The sequence below is a fragment of the Mustela erminea genome, chromosome 3, assembly GCF_009829155.1.
Source record: "Mustela erminea isolate mMusErm1 chromosome 3, mMusErm1.Pri, whole genome shotgun sequence".
NCBI lineage: Eukaryota > Metazoa > Chordata > Mammalia > Carnivora > Mustelidae > Mustela > Mustela erminea.
The window spans coordinates 63,531,723-63,551,791 of record NC_045616.1 but is presented as its reverse complement, the minus strand read 5'-3'; the positions used below and the strand labels follow the sequence as shown (position 1 = coordinate 63,551,791).

Below are 20,069 nucleotides of genomic sequence, written 5' to 3'. Positions count from 1 at the left end.
AGGGGGCTTGTTTTATTACAAGGGAGCCGACCTAAAGTAGTAAACAGGAAACCGTATAGGCAGAATAAATGTGGTTAGTTGCTCTGAGAGTTATGATAGGGGAGAGCTCAAAGCAAAGTACAGGAAAACCTGGTTGTAGAAGTTTGACTCTGTAAGAAATATCTGGAGGGATGTGGGTACAGTTAGTGGTCATGGAGATGAAGGAAGATTTTGCTATGGGGAATACTAAAGGGTTGCAACTCCTGTAGACAGATCCAACAATCAGAAAGTTTTCCCCTTTTTTCAAGAGATTGGGAAATTCTAATGAGGGCATTGTCTCTCCAGGATAGACAAGGAGAAAATGAGGTGAGAAAATGCCGAAAGAAGAGAATAAACAGGCCTGATCCTGTCATCTTGGAGAGGCTGTCTGCTTCAGTGTCCTATGCTTCATTTCCTGGAAATCTTCAATTTAAGGTCAGCTGTTGATGTGCAGGTCCAGCCAGGGTTTGGAGCTTTCTTTAGATGAGACACATGAATCTGGAAGTCAACTCTTGGAGTTTAGTGGCCCAAGGATGGCCTGTAACTCTTGATAAGGGCCTTTCCATTGAGCTTGAAGAGAACCTTTTTGGAGATGTCTTTTCCAAGAAATGAAATCCACAGGTTGCAGCGCATGGTGTTGCAGGACTTCATCTCCCAGGAGTGTGCTGTGGGAAGCTTGCCCTACTAGAGCATGATTATTTTTGAGGGATGTGATTCAGCCTTTGCAATACTGAAATATATCTTCTTTTATTACGTGTGGGTCTGAAGGAAGCTAGAGATACAGAGCACTCAGTAATTGTTTCAAAGTGTGAGAGTTTACGAGTTCTGAAGGGGTGGATCTGAGATTTAGTACCATCAGCGATACTTTTGGCTGAGGGAGTTGGACGATTTCCACAAATTTTGCCAGTTGAATTTTGATGATGCTTTTGGTTGGTTTGCTTGTTCTAAATACTGAGGATGGTAACAATGAAAATGCTGTAGAAGTGGCCAAACACCTCAGACTTGCTGTAATATTTGACCAGTAAAATGGGTTCCCCAGTCACTGTGGAGCTCAGGAGGGGTTCCTCCCATAGGGATGAATTTTTCCAATAGGATTTTAGCTATTGAAGAAGGAGTAGCTTATCTATGTGGAAAGGATCCAAACTAGGGGGAAAACATACAAATCATTAACGAAACATATTTGTATTCATGAGATAGACGTATCTGAAGAGAGACCATTTAGAAGACCTCAATTTAAAGTGCCCAGGAGCAGTGTGAACAGGTTTCTTGAATTGTTTTTTGGTGAGGCCTGCTTGGTATTACTGGACAAAGGGGAAAACTTCTTCCAGCTGGACTATGCAACCTTTCACAAGTGGTACATGCATGATAGTCCTCCCTTCATGGCTTCCTTAACACATTTTCAGAGGATCTATCAGATTTTTTGAGTAACAGAACAAACTTTTGCACTTGGTAAAAAAACAAAACAAAACAAAAAACAAAAAATACAAAAACTGGTCATAAAATCTGGTTGAATAAAAACCTTGTAGTTGGGATGCCTGAGTGGCTCAGTTGGTTAAGCGGCTGCCTTCGGCTCAGGTCCTGATCACAGCGTCCTGGGATCGAGTCCCACATCGGGCTCCTTGCTTGGCAGGGAGCCTGCTTCTCCTTCTCCCTCTGCCTCTGCCTGCCACTCTGTCTGCCTGTGCTTGCTCTCGCTTCTCTCTCTATGACAAATAAATAAATAAAATCTTAAACAAAACAAAACAAAACAAAACCTTGTAGTTAATCTCACCAGATTATGTGCATTCTTTACATACAATTGGACACATAGCCAGATAGCTATGAAATTTCTCCTTCCTACCTATGCTTTACTGGTTTCTTTCTCCTCATCTCTCCCTTTCCCCTGCATTATTATTGTTTATATGTATTATATGTAACTATCGCCTGTTAATATTTTCCCTCTTGTATTCCTTGCCTACCTTAGCAGTCATTGGCAGCAGTGATGGGACAAACAGAAGAAGGAGTAGGTGAGAAATAATGAGAAGCTGGGAGAAAAATAACCTGTAATGGAACCTCCCATTCTGTTTTAATTGACTCATAGGAATAGAGAAGGGAAGCCAATGTTATTGCTATTCTTAATTCTTACTTCAATCCTGTTTCCTGCCTCAGTATCCCAAGAGCCCCCTAATCCTTTCACATTTTTTCAGGCCCTGTGATTGCTCTTATCTTCCTGGTCTCAGATCTAGGCTTGATGTCTTCTTCCTACATCTTAATCTCATATTTTTGTTTTCCTCCAAGGGGAATAATTATGATTCTAAATGATGAGTAGCCTTAAGTTAGGTTATTCCTGTTATGAAGATGGATATTTAAGTAGGCACTGCCAATAATTGCTTTCCTTGCTTTTTTCTTTCTTCTGTTTTCTAACCACCCACACTCCATTTGGATCAAAACACTTTTATTAACATCAATTATTATTTTATTATGTTCATACTGCTAGGTCTTATTCTGTTACTCTGATTCCTAAGGTGACTTTGCATGTATCTCTTGGATTCCCTTGTGTATTGATCTTTAACATCTTTAACTCAAGGACAACTGTATGGGGTGTGGGGGGGAACTCACTGATACCTTTTTGTACTGCATGTTGCTACTTAGGAAAATGTCACATCACATAGAATGTTCTAACATTTGGCAGTAAAACAGTGATTTTAGAGACAGAATTTATAGAGCTACCTTTTTTTTTTTTTTTTTTTTTTTTTTTTTTTAAAGCTTGTTTCCTATTGTATAGAGGAGGGCCAAGCCAGGCATGTTCCAAGCAGAAATATTCTTTCTTACTATTGAATAAAATTGAAATTGTATTCCATTATCTTTGATTTATATCTGTTTGTTGTTGTGGGATAAAAACTTGTCAGGAATGGTTAGTATTTCATAGATTTCACTATAACAGTAAAAAATCCTTTAGTCTAAAAAGTACACAGTACACATTCATAATAGATGAACAGTGCTATTAATACCCACTCTCTGCATGTACACTTTCTTTCTGTTTTTAACCCTCAAGCTTTTGAGTTTCTAAATTTTAACCTCTCTAACTTACATTGAGAAATTCGCTTTTCAATATGTTGAAATCCTACTGTATAAGCAGTGTGGTATTTTTAAATATTGGTAGGATCCTCATAATGGTTATTTTGTAAATGTGTTTTGCTTCCTGTTTTTCTCCCCAGCCCCTTCATTGTTTCACTTTTACTGTAATTTCAGATCCTCTTCTCCTTAGTCAAGTAAGCTGAGAAATACTGTTATAGAACTATACATGTTGTTATGGTGATACAGTTTATGAATATACAGTTTATGTTCATCCTCATTTAAGGTATTTATTAAGACTTCCTATGTGATTGTCCTGTAGGGTGCTATAAAAATAGGAGATCTATACCACATGTTTCATAGATTCATTGCTATCTAGCATTGTACTGTCTAGGAATACAGGTAATAATTAAGTGTGTAACAATATTGATATGTTTTTAACAGTGCCAGTATTATTAAAGAACAAGTAAAGATTTAAATTGCCTGTCACATAGTAAGTGTTCAGTAAATATCTAAGGAGGAATGGAGTAAGTTTATGTGGTTGGTGATTGAAGAGAAGCTGTAGGGGTTCCCGGGTGGCTCAGTGGGTTAACGCCTCTTTCTTTGGCTCTGATCATGATCCCAGGGTCCTGGGATGGAGCCCCACATCAGGCTTTCTGCTCAGCAGGGAGCCTGCTTCCTCCTCTCTCTCTCTCTGCCTGCCTCTCTGCCTACTCCTGATCTCTATCTGTCAAATAAATAAATAAAATATTTAAAAATAAGTAAATAAATAAAGAGAAGCTATAGGAACTGCAATTAACAAGGCTCAGGAGAAAAAATTACTAACAGGTTAAAACTAATGAGAGACTAAAGAACCAAATTCCAGCATGGCTTTTTGTAAGGAGTAAGTATCATTTGTTAAGAACCTACTCAATATTAGACATTGCTTTAGGTTTATTATGTTTGGTGTTCACGCGTCACAAAAATCCTGCAAAATAGACATCCTTATTTACATATAAAGAAATTAATGCTCAGAGAAGTTAACTGAATTGCCCAAAGTTGTAGCTAATTAATAGTCTAGCTAGGACTTTGAAACTCAGAGACTTATAATATGTACTTTCAATATATATAAAGTTGATTTTAGACTCAAAAAACAAAAGCAAAGACAACTATTATCCTGAAATGATTAAACTTTTGAGAATCTGTTAGAGCCTGATTACATTCTGGGTATGTTGCATAGTTTCTCTTTAGTTTGAAGTTTTTCTTTTGAAGAAAATTTATCCACATACATTTTTAAGCTGCAGTAGTATATTATAGAGACAGTTTCCGGACTTATCTGTGATAACTAAAGGGGTATGCTAGCAAGTCTATGTTTTAATTATCTATAGATAATTTAAGTGATTTCTTTTGCAATTATTCTTTTATCTAATGTTGATAAAGGAATTATGTATTGATTTAACTCTTAGTATAAGAGTACTTCTCAGAAAAAATAGTCAGTTGTATCTATCATTTTATTTTTTATATTTTTGAGTAATTTTATGAATAATCTTGAGAAGTAACAAGAGATGATGAACAACAACTTCATTAGGGATTGCAATAAAAATTGAATCTTAGCAAATTTTTATTCTATATTTTTCTAAAGTGAGTAATGAATGTCCTTTGAAAGCGAGTAGCTACTCTTCAATTTTTATGCATGATCCTGGATCTTTCCATCTTATAAATAAAGCTTCCAGGTATAATATGCATCTTTAATAGATTCTAGCTTATCATTATGTCTGGTTCTTTATCTTGTGCTTATAACATCAAAATGCAGTAATATTGAAAACTTTGATATCTCATAATCTTGTTAAAGAGAAGACATCTATTTTCTTTCCTCCATAATTATAAAATATTTTCATTCTTATATTTTAAACACCCTTAGAAATACAAGTCCAATAAGGTTTTCATTTCTACATCATCTATTTCCTTCCTTTTCCCTTTATATACACATCTGCCTTAGACATTTGCTGACTTACAAGCCATATTAAGTAACTTTTAGTGCATAAATATCATAAACTGTCATATGTCCTGTTAACAAAATGGGATGTTCCAAGTTATTGTTGCAAAATACTCTGTGATGAATTCCTTCCTGTTGAATGACTAACTGGATGGGAATGCCATATTTGCTTTTCTTACAAATTCATTCTTTACTCACTGATTCTTAAATTTGAGAAGATATGTATTTGAGTCATCTGAAAATTCATACTCTGAGATTTTGTTTTCAAGATCAACTTCATCATTATGGTCAAGAGTGCAATTAGTTTCTTTACACTCATCTTCTTATTTGTTTAATAATTATGAAACTCTTCTGTCAGTTTTCTTATCTTTACCAGTATGGGCAGAAAGTGAAAAATTCAGAACTTTCAACTATGTTTAGCTTTCATTAAAAACTTTCATCATTGAAAGCTACCAAAACCCAACCCCTTGCAAAAATAGTGTATAATAGTATATATTATCTATATTTTTCTTATACTTTTCCTTCAAAGATGTGATACTGTGGGCAACACAATTAGAAAACTGAAGGATGATATAATAGTGATAATTTATTTCACTGCCAGGTCATCTTTCTGATGATTCCATTATTTTACTTTCTTATTATTTTATCTTTTAGCATAAATGTTTAATAATTCCTAGGATAATGAAATAGCAAAATATTCAAGATATAAGAAAGTAAGTTCCCTAAGATACCATAATGTATCTTTCATTCATTTATAAAGGGATCACTATAATGTATCTTCAATCTGTAAGAATCGAATCCATATAGAAATTATAAGATAGAGTGAATTTTATTCTGTTAAAAATTTAATATTTTGCTCATTGGAAGGTTTCTAAGAAAAAATAAGGTATGAAATATCTGTGCTTACAAGAAAGTTGCTCGAAGAAGAAACTAAAACTAAAACTGAGTCTAATAGATTCTTTTAAGCCAAAGGTTAATTAACTATGTTCCTTAATCTTTCTTTTATAACCAGCCACAAACTAGTTTGTATTTCCTTCTCCTATCTCAAGTTATGGGTTATCCATTTTAATTCCAAAATAATAATAATTTGATCAAATAAAGCATTCATCCTAAAGATTCCAAAGTACTTGATTAAAGATCAAAGTATGTATACTACTAGTTAATTTATCTTTATACAATCCAGTGAAATTTTTGCATTAAAATAGGTGTATAAAAAATCATTTATAAAGTATTTAATATTTGCCCATTGAGAATAGTTAATGATAAAATATTGACAGAAGTTTTAGTTTTTTGCATAGGAAAAGCATGGCAATCATGGGATCCCATCGTAACAAGCATTTTGTAATAGAACCACACTATATAAATGATGATCTGGGAGAATTATCAAAAACCAAAGTGAAGTCAAAGTGATTGGTGCCCTACATGTAGAAATATTTTCTTTTGCCCTCAAGCAGACCTGTGAAAAATCTATGAAAAAATGCTAATAAATTGCAGAGATGAAGGTCTTTTCTAAAAAAACAACTTTACTTCTTTCTAGTGATTATTGTTACTTTTTTATGGGGTGAAACCGAAACTATTTTGTGATTAAGATTAATATATGATACTGCAGACAGAAGTTTAACAGGTGCATAATTTAAACAGATTTTATTATTCACATTCTTGACAAAAGGGTCAGGATATTTTTAAGGCTCAAGAAGTGTTTTTTCCCTTCCTCCCTGAGGGTAATTTTGGGGGAAAATGTAAATGTATGCAATATGAGATAGGAGAGGTTGAGAAGAGCACTGCTGCTGTATGTCAAGGACAGAGAAAACTTTCATATCTTTAAAAGGACAGATGAAGAGGAAGTGGAAGTAAGGGAAGGTGTTCATGGAAAATATAGGAACCTGGAGTAGCTCTTTCTTTTGGGGAGGGGGGATTGTGCCTGGGTACGTCATAGCCAAACTGAGGAAAACCAAAAATGAAGAGAAACACTTGAAAACAGTCAGAAAGAAATGACACATCACATACAGGGAACAACAGTATGAACTATCATAATCTTAACAATTATAGAAGGTAGAAAAGAGTGGAGCAACATCTTTAAACTACTGAAAGAAAAAAAAAGCCTGTCAAATTTATATCTGATTAAAGTATCTTTCAATAATTAAAAAAATAAGATAAGCCTGCTGACATCTTCATTATATATTTAGCATACTGATTAAGGAATGTGGGCTCTGGAGCCAGAATCTTCTATTTTAATTTCAGCTTGGACACCTCTGGGTGATCCTCGGTGAATTACATAAATTCTCTAAGATTGAATTTCCTTATGTATTTTACCAATATATACTTCAGTGAGATAATATCTAAATTAGTGAGTAATCATGAGAGAATGCTTTTTAAACACTTAGTACCTGCTTAACATAAAGAAGTTGTTTGAAAATGCTATCATTTATTTATATGTATTTTTAACAATGTGGCCAACCTTTATGGAATTTCATGCTTTTTATTTGCATCTTCCTCACCCCCCCCCCCACATTTAGAGAGGTTGCATATATTTTGAAAAAGGAAGAAACCACTGACAGTATTGTAAAGAAATCACTTCTGCTGCTACTTTGACTTGTACAGAGACCAGATTTAGGAAGTTTTCATTTTTGGAGAAGATTCTTTCTTTCTATATTTTGTTTATTCAAAAGATTTTATTTATTTGACAGAGAGAGGGAAAGCACAATCAAGGGGAGTGACAGGGAGAGGGAGAAGCAGGCTCCTTGCTGAGCAGGAAGACCATTGTGGAGCTCGATCCCAGAACCCCAGGATCATGACCTGAACTGAAGGCAGCCACTTAACCGACTGAGCCACTTAGGCTCCTCAGAAAATTCTTTTTTTTTTTTTTTAATAATGTTTTCCCTTTGTTTTATGTTGGCTTTAGGCAGAAATTAATTTTTATTGGTATTATTACATAAGACAGTCCCTGGTAGAAGTGAACTCTTTGTTTTAGATGCCATGATTATTTAATATATTACCCTTTGGATCACTCGAAAGGTCTGCAGATCGTTCCCAAATACATTTTAGTACAGTCTGAACGGACATCATATTTTAATAATTTTATTTTCGTTTCCTCGTCATTATCTCATATTCTTCATTCAGAGACTTCTTAGGCTTTTAGAGAGTTTTCAAAATCATGATATCATCTAAAAATAAGGCTAGACCATAAATTTTGTTTTATATTACAGTAATAAATGATTTTATCTATTATTTATACCACCTTCACATTCCATGAAATCTACAAAAAAAAAAAACCCACTGTTCCTTCTTTTTTGGTAAGATTTCAGTAATTTTTTATTTTACCTTCTTTGTATTTATCATGTAATGGCTAAGCATGAGGGTTTTGAAGCTAGGCCTAAAATACAGTCTCAAATTCACCAATTATTATTTTATCTAAGGTACATCTAAGTCTTCACACCATCATTTCCTCATTTCTTAGGAAAATTAAGTAGAATTATACACGTAAAACACTGTAAGATCCAAATGTTACTTTTTATAGTTACTGCATTTAAAAAGACTTCACTGAGGTATTACCATTAATTTTATTATTTTCTGTATATTAATTTACCCATCATTCATTCATTCAACATTTATTTTTTAAGTAACAAGCTCAGTGGCCTAGCACTATACCAGGTATTGCCCTCTTGAAATTTGTATTTTAGCTTTATTAAGTACTACAAAAAAAACTTGCCTTTTTTTCTTGTACACACTCTAGCAGAAAAATGTATTTGGTATAAAAGTTATTCAGTTGATTAGTTTACTAGTATATGTAAAATTTTCCCCTTTGTTCAAACAACAGTATTACTAATCTTTAGGATACAACTGTTTTCTAGCAGTGTTACTCAAACTTTGGTCTCTGTACAGTGCTGATCCATAAAGAGATAATTACAGAATTTAAAAGTAAGCTATTAATTTATTATCTAACAGTTTTAGTAGATCAAGGATCCCAGCATGGCTTAACTGGATGTCTCTGGATCATGAGGTTGCAGTCAAGCTGTTATCTAGGGCTGCAGTTTCATCTGAAGACTGGACTGGAAGAGGATCTGCTTCCATAAGGCACTCACATGGACCTTCTGTCAGGCTGCCTCACATAGCAGCTGGTTTCCCCAGAGTGAGTAATCGAAGTTGAGAATGAGAACATCTAAGAAGGAAGTCACCACCTTATTTCATAACCCATTTTCTTGTGTGACATCCCATCATCCTGCTTCTGCTTCTGCTATTTGTAAGAAGTATTTCACTTAATTACATATTATGGTATTCATTTGTTGTAACTTTTTCTTCATTTTCTTACCATCTATGAAGTATTTTTAAAGGTAATTATTTTAGTAGTATTAAGAAATGCATATTTCATTTGTATGGGACACGTCGGTGGTTCAATTCGTTAAGCATCTGCCTTAAGTTCAGGTCATGATCTCGGGGTCCTGGGATTGAGCCCTGCGTTGAGCTCCAGCTCTGAGTTAGGCTCTCTATTTAGTGGGGAGCCTGCTTCTCCCTCTGCCTCTGCCGCTCCTCCGGCTTGTGTTGTCTTGCTCACTCAGTCTCTCTTTCAAATAAATAAATTGTTGTTTTTTTTTAAAGAAATGCATGGGGCGCCTGGCTGGCTCAGCGGGTTAAGCCTCTGCCTTTGGCTCAGGTCATGATCTCAGGGTCCTGGGATCAAGCCCGGCATCGGGCTCTCTGCTCAGTGGGGAGCCTGCTTCCCCCTCTCTCTGCCTGCCTCTCTGCCTACTTGTGATCTCTCTCTGTCAAATAAATAAAATCTTTAAAAAAAATAAAAATAAAAATAAATGCATATTTCATTTGTGGGTTAAATTATGTTTCTTAGTATATTTGGCAGTATAGAAATGAGTAATTCTTTTCTTTAAGATCTTATTTATTTGAGAGAGAAAGACAGAGATAGTGACAGAGAGTACAAATGGGGAGGAGAGGAAGAAGCAGACTCCCCACTGAGCAGGGAGCCCCAAACGCATTAGGTAAGTGGTTTTGGCAAAAATATTAACTTAAGAGGTCTTACAAATATGCTAGAGCCATTATGGTTTAAAATTCTGAAATCTGAGAAATTCAAGCTCTTACAAAGCTTTGATCATGATGAATATTTTAATCTTTTAAGAATTGTAATCATATAGTGAGAAGCCAGATTTTAAAGCCCAAAACTAGGTTGCTATTATTCTTAGCTTCAGGTCTTTGAGTAAAGGAGGTAACAAGCAACATGGTTGTAATCTCTGCTGAAATAAATGGATTTCAGCGTCTACTTTGACTTCTCACCCTTTGAGTTCTGGTTGGGATGAGAAAAATATTTCCAACAATTACTAGATTAGAAATTTTTTTTAAAAAATTTCCAGGACACTGCGGCATGGAATTCATTTTCCTTTTTTATTTTATTATTTTTTAAAAGATTTTATTTATTTATTTGACAGAGACACAGCGAGAGAGGGAACATAAGCAGGAGGAGTGGAGAGGGAGAAGCAGGCTTCCTGCTAAGCAGGGAGCCTGATGTGGGGCTTGATCCCAGGATCCCAGGACCACGACCTGAGCCAAAGGCAGATGTTTAATGACTGAGCCACCCAGGCACCCCCATTTTCCTTTTTATAAATAAAATTATGGTGTCCTCCAGAGGTAGAGATTTATCTTGCTTACCTGTGAGATTATATACATAACACAAGTACATTTTTAGATTAAGGGATTAGATTAAGGGATTAAAATTATCTGTTAATATAAACATTTAGCATGTATTTACATTTTTAAAATGTACATGTTCTAAAGTAGAGCTCTAGAGGTTATTTGGGGGAATATTCCGGATATAATTTAAACTCTTACTCTGATGGGTACCTGGGTGGCTTAGTTGGTTTAGCATCTGACTCTTGGTTTGAGCTCAGACCATGATCTCAGGGTTCTGGGTTGGAGTTCTGCCTTGGGCTCCACACTCTGCTTGAGAATTCTCTCCCTCTACCCCTCTTCTTGCCTATGTGTGCACTCTCTCTCTCTCTCAAATGAATAAATAAATCTTCAAAAATAAATAAATTAAAAAAAATAAACTCCTATGGTAGACTAATTAGAGCTATAGGTAACCTAAGAAATCAGCAGTACTGGATCATGAAATAATATCATGAACAATATCAAGAAAACACTAGAACAGTGTAGCAGAGGGATAATTGAAAGCATCATTTCCAGGATAAGAAAATAAAATAATATCATGTACAACTTTGTTATTAAATATTATGCTTCTAATAATGTAGGATGTAATATAGTGATAAATACTGTAATAGCTCAATTTCCTATTAGTAGTATAACCCCACCTATTATCCCGGCTTCATATGTAATTTTATATTAAAAGTAACACTAGAGATTGTAGAACTTAAAAAAAAAATCAGTACCAAAAAGGTACTACAGGAGGACCCTTTTCTCTTTTTCTAAAAACATATGTTTTCTTTTCTTTTCTTTTTTTTTTAAAGATTTTATTTATTTATTTGACAGACAGAGATCATGAGTAGGCAGAGAGGCAAGCGGAGAGAGAGGGGGAAGCAGTTTCCCAGCTGAGCAGAGAGCCCGATGCGGGGCTCGATCCCAGAACCCTGAGATCATGACCTGAGCCGAAGGCAGAGGCTTTAACCCACTGAGCCACCCAGGTGCCCCTAAAAACATATGTTTTCAACTGTCCCTTTAAATTTATGTATTTTACTGTATACCTCAACTAAAACAACATTAGTCTGTACAGTATCAGTCTATGTAAGTGAATATTTTTGCTGACTTGATCTAATAATACCCAAAGAAAGAACATAATACCCAAAGAAAGAACCTCTCAGTATACTTCCTTCATGTTAATGAATCAACATTCTCGGAAATAGTCGACTTCTATAAGACATAAAGTTAATTTTTCACAATTGTTAAATATCCTGAGTGCCCTTATTTCAGAGTGTAAACAAAGTCATCATTGTTAAAGGTTCTGGAAGACTTTACCAAATATGTGACTCATCATCAAAATAGAAACTTAACACACTGAGCTTTGGAGAATTTACATTGAATTGACATATTAATTAATGTGTTTTGCATCAGGATATTTTTCATTCTGTACTAAAGAAGCAGATAATTTCAATTATTTATTATATAAAAGTGAATTTTATATGTCTCTAGGTTTAGATAGAGTGTAGGCTTTTTAAGAGCCTTCTATCCCATTCTTCTTCATTGGAATAAATTAAATGAATAGAAAGCTCAGGAAGGAAAAAGGCAATCAAAGAGAATATATGCATAGTTCTCTCAAAAACTTTATATCCTTGGTGAAAACTTGTGTTTGCTTTTAGCATACATCCCCGTGGTTTGGGATCTGTAGAGTTACATTATTTCTATTATTTCTCTTAGTGATACATATACATTTAAAATCTTTCAAATAATTCATTCTGAAATAATTTTGAACTTTTTGTACATTTTATTTTGCAAAGATATTAAAAACTAAAGCCAGAAATACAAAGTTGCATCCATGCCCTCATTCCCATCATATAAAAATTTTGTGCATGTAGTTTGAGTACATGTGGTCACACAGGTGTGTGTAAAATAATAGGGGGGGAACGTAGAAAATCTTAAAACTTTGGGGTTGTGATTTTTGTTTTCTTAAAAATTTAAAAATATTTTTATAATAATAAATGAAAAATTTTTAGTCAGGCATTAGCTGGGAAATTAAAACTAGGATAATATTCTTAATTCATAGCATTTAAATGTAGATAGTAAAAACATTTAATCACAGCCTGAAGTTTTATTTAATCTGCTTAATCTGTTCAAACAAACATGTTAAATATTTGAACATTTAGAGGATAAAAAATAATATTTTGTCCTTAAGAAATATACAGGTTTTTCTGGAAGGATTTTTGGGTTTGGTTATTTATAGTGTGTTAGAAATAGGAAGCAAGCCTCCTCCTAGGACCTTACTGTAATTTAGTTTTTTTAGTTTAGTTTTCCTTGTCCTCTTTCCCCCCACCTTTCCTCTCCACCTTCTCTCCTTTTTCTCTCTTACTATCCTTAGTGTGTTTGACATATTTTCTGATAGATTAATTCCGGGTTATTTTGGTCAATGTGCCAATCACTTGTGATATTGTTCACATAGTTTTGTGAGCTTTTTATAGGTAGGAGAAATCCTAGCACTCTAAAACGTCTTCCTCAGAACTCCTGCTGAAAAAAATCTAATTTTCCATCCTTACTACCATCAAAAACAAAGGTTGGCCTTATATTTTTTTAAGTGGTAACCTGAATAGTTACTGTTAGAATGAGACTGGGTAGAATTTGAATATTTTCAGAGAAAATGTGCTTTTAAACCAATAAACTAAACCACAAGAACCCAAGTTCTTTCCTTTGCGTTGTGTAACCATTTGTGCTTTTGAGTTGAAGTGAAACAGACTGTCTTTGTAGTATCAAGCTATAAAAATGTTTTATTTTCATTTTCATAATCATAGGACAAATACCTTTTTGGGAGCAAAACAAAATTCATCCATGTGATCCATGAACTTTGGCTTTTTCTTGAGGATGCTTATAGCGATTTTTTTTCCTTCCAAGTTTCTGTATCTTGAAGAGAGAGAAGTAAGGAAAGTCAGACTAGTGATTTTCACAGCTCTGGAAATTTGGCTTAACTTTAATAATTAACTATTGATTGAGAGTTTATTATACCCCAGATGCCACTAGGCACTTACATTATTACTTCCCTCACAAAGCCATTTAAATTTCACTTCCCTGAAAAATACTTTGTGATAACCTTTTGTGCAACTTTTGTGAATATTATGTGATCATCTCTGCTGGGAGCTAGCTCTCCATTTCAGTTTATGGATTTCTAAAGAAATTTAGTCAGAACTAATGGGGAGAACAGAGATAACCAGGCTAATGAGAGATTCTAGAAATTTGTAAATAACTGAAACACTAACCAATAAGAACAAAAGCAGGCTCACCATGGGGACATAAATGATAGTACTAAAACGAACTCATAGGAATTCAAGTATATTAAAACTTAGTATGGTTTATTAACTTTGTCCAATAATTTTTAGTAGATTTAGATATAATTTTAATATTGAAAAATATTAAATCAAAAAAAATAAACAAGGCAATTTAATTTCCCAAAGAATAAATATAAGCTAGAATCTTTTGAGTATTGATGGGACTTAGCAAGCATTCTAACATGTAAAATCAAAATTCTCTTATATTTTAATATAACTCCCAAAAGCTTTAATCATTTTAACTATCAAATATCTTAGGAAAATAAAGTTTATAAAATCAACTCATATACCTGTTATTACATATTTAATGTTGAAATGAGGAAAAACTACAAGTATTTTTAAATTAGTTTATTATTTATTATATTAAATTTATATATAAATTTATTATATTAAAATTATTTTAAAATTATTAACTTTAGAAAAGTAGTTTTTGTCACAATCTTTTAATATGGCTGTGTAATCTTGCTATGTGAATAAGAGAACGAAAAAATGATATAAACTGAGTTCAGTCATTCAGCAGATTATTTATTGAGCACCTACTCTCTGCCAAGTACTGTTTGAGGCTTTTGGGATATATCAGTTAAAACAAATAAAAAGCAATGTTCCCTGCCCTGTTGGAACTTCCATATTCACAGGAGAGATAGATGATAAGCATAACAAGTAAACCTATGTTTATTACTATGTTAGTAAATGATAAGGGCTATAAAAACATGGGGCATTGGGAAGAGGGGGGTGGGAGGTATTACTTAAGCTGCAATTTAAATAAGGAGGTCAGGGTAAATCCGCATTGAGAAGGTAACATTTAAGCAAACACTTGAAGGGAGTTTAGTCAAAAGAATAACTAGCTGAAGAACCCTAAAGGAGAGAGTTCAAGGTTAGAATGTGCCTACCAGATTTGAGGAACAGCGAAGAGACCAGTGTGCCTGGAGAGTAGTGAGCAAGGGGGAGAGTATTAGGTAAGAGGGTAGACAGGTAACAGGTAATTGGAATCCAGATTCCGTTGGGATTTTGGCTTTTATTCCGGAGTAAGTTTAGTGTGCCATTGTACAGTTTTCAACGAAGAGTGGTGTGACTCCGCTTGTGATTTAGAAGAATCAGTTGGGCCATTGTGTTGATAACTGAAGACATGGAGGGCAGAAACAGACTATATAAGAGTCTGTTGCATTAATCCAGACAAGAGATTATGGTGATTCAGACTAGAGTGAAAACAATGACAGTACACAAGTGGTTAAATTCAGAGTACATTTTGAAATCAGAGTTCATAGGATTTGCTGACAATTTGGACGTGGGGTGTGTGAGAAAGAGGGAGCTCAAGAATGATGACAAGGTTATTTGCATGAGCAATTGGAAGGGAATGGTGTTGCCATCAACTGAGATGAGGCTCAGGGCTGCATCCAAGTGGAACTGGTTTGAGGGATGGAGGCAGATGACAAGACTGGTTTTGGACATGGTAAATTTAGGATGCCAGATGGGCATTTGACTGCAACTATAAAGTTGGAAGTCATTAACATGTAGAGGATAGTTAACTTATCCTCATGAAACTAGACATAAATGATGTGGTAACTGGGCGTCAACAAGATAGGAAGGTAGCTGAAAACTAACTTTACCTATCACAACTTTGACTGGTACCAGCATTGCTGGTAATAACCCAGTTCTTCTGATCTAATTTGGGAACAAAAGCAATACTTCTCAGAGTTTTTGGGCCAATATATTCTTTATGAAATAATAGACATTCAATAAATATTGCTTTCCCTTTCATACATTTCATCATTTAAAGGACAAGGCAGCTTGGGGAGCCTGGGTGGCACAGTCAGTTGAGTGTCTGACCCTTGGTTTCAATTTAAGTCATGATCATCATGTCATGAGATCGAGCCCCAAGATGGGCTCTGTGCTAAGCACAGAGTCTGCCTGAGATTATCTTGGGAGAGATTATCTCTCCTCTCCTTCTGCCCCTCCCACTCATGCTCTCTTTCTCTCAAATAAATAAATCTTTAAAAATAAATAAAAGACAAGGCAACTTAAATGTAATATGTCTGCATTCAGCCTCTTAACTCTTCAGTAGTGGTGGTTTGGGGGAAATATGAATGAATTACATTCACCAGTCTTATTAGAAAATGTTAAGTAATTGGGCTACTAAAGCATAACACAAAATGTAGGGTGCTGTTTGGCTGAATGTGATAGTTGGGGAGAAAAGTCAAATGATAAAAACAGAAAACTAGTCTATATTCTCTTGGACACTGGGAAATAATAGCACCAATGATACAGAATCTGCCAAACAAGTAAAATATTTAAGAACTTTAAGATTTTTATTTATTTATTTGACAGAGAAAGATCACAAGTAGGCAGAGAGGCAGGCAGAGAAAGAGGAGGAAGCAGGCTCCCTGCTGAGCAGAGAGCCTGATGCCGGGCTTGATCCCAGGACCCTGGGACCATGACCTGAGATCAAGGCAGAGGCTTTAACCCACTGAGCCACCCAGGTGCCACAAGAACTTTAGATAGTAATGGACACATTGGACTAACCTGAGCATGCCTTAAAAAATTCTGATATCTGGATCCTACCCCCGACCTTCTGATTTATTTATCTCGTATGTGGAATCAAATAACAACAACAACAACCTGAACTCATAGATGCAGAGAACAGTTGGTAGTTACTAGAGGTGGGGTGGGGTAGGTGGCATGGGTAAAGGTCAAAAGGTACAAACTTCCAGCTATCAAATAAATAAATTATGGGGGTTTAATGTATTGGATGGTGACTATAGTTAATACTGTATCATATATTTGTAAGTTGTGAAGAGATCTTAAAACTTCTCATCACAAGAAAAGACATTGTGTAAATATGTGTGGTGATGGATGTCAACCTAAAAAAAAAAAAAGGAAAAGAAAAGGTCCTTAAGACAGCAGAGAATAAACAGAATAAATGAGCCCTCTCTAAATCATGCAAATAAATCCCTGGCATATTTTATTCTTAGATGCATGGCAGCTGTTCACCTGGTCATTTCTTTGTAGCATAAGTGGGCTCAAATCGGAAACAGCTGTGATGTTATGGCAACTGTATTAGCTTGGAGTAAGAAGACTTGGATTCACACCAGTTCTTTTGCTCATTAGCAGATTTAGGATGGCCAATTCCCTTAACCTTCTTGAAACTCCAATTTCTATCTCCATAGAATGAGAATAACCAAATCTATCTTGCATGGTTACTATAAATATTTTAAAAAGCTAAATATGGGAAAGTAAATGATAAAGAACTATTTAAAGATATTAAAGAATTATTATACAAAAGGATTTTTCTTAACTTTAGAAGTCACATAACAGTATAAAATGCAATAATGTCCTAGAAGTCAACAGATTTCTTTTTCTGTATTTTTTCCTACTGCTTTAAAACATGGAACTCTGTATACAGTGGGTAATGAATGCTATTGAACTTATCATGATTTGGAGAGGAAGTGTTATTTTGTATTTATTTCCTATACAGTGTGTTAATATGTGAAAAACACAAACTTTGGACTCAGGCCTGGATTTCAACACAGATATTGTCTCTTATTAGAAAATTTGCATCAGTAAACATGTTCTAAGACTCAGGTTTCTTTTCTCTCTATATTGGGGATAATGAAATTTAGTTTTCAGGGCAGGGTTACTGTGTGAGGTTCAAGTGTGAAGTGCCAAGCATAGTAGCGGGCAAAAAGTTGCAGGAAATGTTAATTCCATCATTCCCTCTGAAAGTACAATAGTCTAGGGATAGTAATTTAAAAATCTGAGTAGTAATAATTCCTCAATTGCTAAAAATTCTTAAATATTTTACTTGTTTGGCAGATTCTATATCATTTTAACTTTATTTTAAAAAAGATTTTATTTATTTATTTGACAGACAGAGATCACAAGTAGGCAGAGAGGCAGACAGAGAGAGGGAGGGAAGCAGGATCCCTGCTGAGCAGAGAGTCGGATGCAGGACTTGATCCCAGACCCTGGGATCATGACCTGAGCGAAGACAGAGGCTTTAACCCACTGAGCCACCCAGGCACCCCTCATTTTAACTTTTAAGTGCCCATTTCCTCACCATGAGTGCTTTAAAAAGCACTGCTTATTTTTTATGTTTTTTCAGATAATAGAAAAGTTTTAAGTTTACACCATGGATAACACCAAGGAAAAGAGTGGAAATTACAAAGATGATCTTCTGCTTAGAGTGGGACTTAATGATAATAAAGCCGGAATGGAAGGATTAGATAAAGAGAAGATTAACAAAATTATAATGGAAGCCACAAAAGTAAGTTTCTTGTTTATTTTGCTATCACTAACTTGGTAGCTTTTTGCTTTCTGTTTAAAATAAAATCAGTAAGTTTTAAATATCTTTTTTTATTATACTTTTTAACATTTTAATATATCTTATTAAAACAAATGGGTATGGAATAATCTCCCTTCTGTTCTGTTACTCGTGCTTTTGCCATCCAGTTTTCTGCATCACCTACACATAATATGCATGTAAAAGCACAGTAACATGCATGTTCTTTTTTCATCCTTTTTCTTAATAGGAGAATATTGTAATTGTGTTTTTTGTTTTTGTTTCAATTAATGTAACTTGGAGGTCTTTCTATATAAGTAAAAATGTTCATTCTTTTTTATGCCTGCGTGTGTGAATATAACAAAATTTATTGAATCAGTCAGAATGTTTAATTATGAACAGTTACGTCATTTCTAGTCTTTTGTTTTTACCAACAATACTACAGTGAATAAATTCGCATTTTATAACATTATATGTGTGCAGATAAAACAATAGGAGAGGTTCTAGAAGCGGAATTACCCTACCAAATACAGATAGCAAAAAAGGATATATATATGTGCAATTTTTATGATTTGGCCAGTTGCCTTCCATAATGGATGTATCAATTCAAAGTTTCACTGCCAGTACATGTCAGTATATTACCACGGTGCAACTGTGCCAGGATAGTGTATAACTAAGCTTTTGGATTTGCCAATCTTCAGTAATGTAGTGTAGCATTAATTTGCATTTCTTTTATGAAGAGTGAGATAGTACATCTTTTCATGTATTTTTTTTTTAAGATTTTATTTATTTATTTGACAGAGAGAGACCACAAGTAGGCAGAGAGGCAGGCAGAGAGAGAGAGAGGCGGAAGCAGGCTCCCTGCCGAGCAGAGAGCCTGATGCGGGACTAGATCCCAGGACCCTGAGATCATGACCTGAGCCGAAGGCAGCGGCTTAACCCACTGAGCCACCCAGGTGCCCCACATCTTTTCATATATTTAAAAAGCCACTTGTATTTCCTTTTTTGAAAACTGTCTCTTCTTGTCCTTTGCACAGTTTTCCATTAGATTATTGTATATCTTTTGACTTCGCTTATGGGACTTTATCCTGTGCAGAAATTATTTTGTTTGCTTTTTTTATACATACTTGAATTAGTCAACTACATAAGCTTTTCTCCAAGGTCCTAAATGTTTCTTCTAACATTTTTTTTGTTTCATTTGTATATTATGAACTATCCATGTAGAAAGGTGTAAAATTTAAGAGAATATCCTTATTCTTAAGAAATGCATGCTAATATTCATAGCAACTCACTTTTAAATGATTTAGCTAAAAAGAGGAAGAGGAGCATGTATGTGTGTGTGTTTGTGTGTGTATGTGTGTGTGCATGTTGTGCAAGTGCACATATAGGAGTGTGTGTATGTGCTTATATCTAGGAGTAGTGGGAGAAACTAAACGTAGCAGGAATCTAGGAGAGGACATATGGATGTTTAGTCTACTGTTCTTTCAGCTCTTGGAAAATTTGGAAATTCCAAAGTAAAAAGTTGAGGGGAAAATAATATTTTAAGTGTTTAACATAGAGATATATTTTAAAAGTAAAGAATTGAGATGAAGTAAGCAAATAAAATATATGGACTCTGGATCTTAGTTTGAACAAATATTTTTGGAACATTTAAGGGAATTTGGATATGAGAGGTATACTATATAGTTTTAAGGAATTATTGTCAATTTTATTAGCTGTGAAAATGCTATGATGATTACAAAATGGCCTTATTTTT

General features: G+C 34.5%; 1 protein-coding gene across 4 annotated transcripts in view; it reads left to right on the top strand.

The window, feature by feature from the left end:
- POLK (DNA polymerase kappa) overlaps positions 1 to 20,069 on the top strand; it is a 67,844-nt gene that overhangs the window by 5,038 nt on the left and 42,737 nt on the right. For 2 of the 4 annotated variants that reach the window (XM_032335938.1, XM_032335941.1), the window contains exons 1-2: positions 9,087 to 9,176; positions 18,137 to 18,298. In XM_032335938.1, coding sequence (XP_032191829.1) covers positions 18,164 to 18,298 — 135 coding nt within the window. In that variant the 5' untranslated portion in view covers positions 9,087 to 9,176; positions 18,137 to 18,163. The other 2 variants (XM_032335940.1, XM_032335939.1) reach the window with 2 other exon arrangements.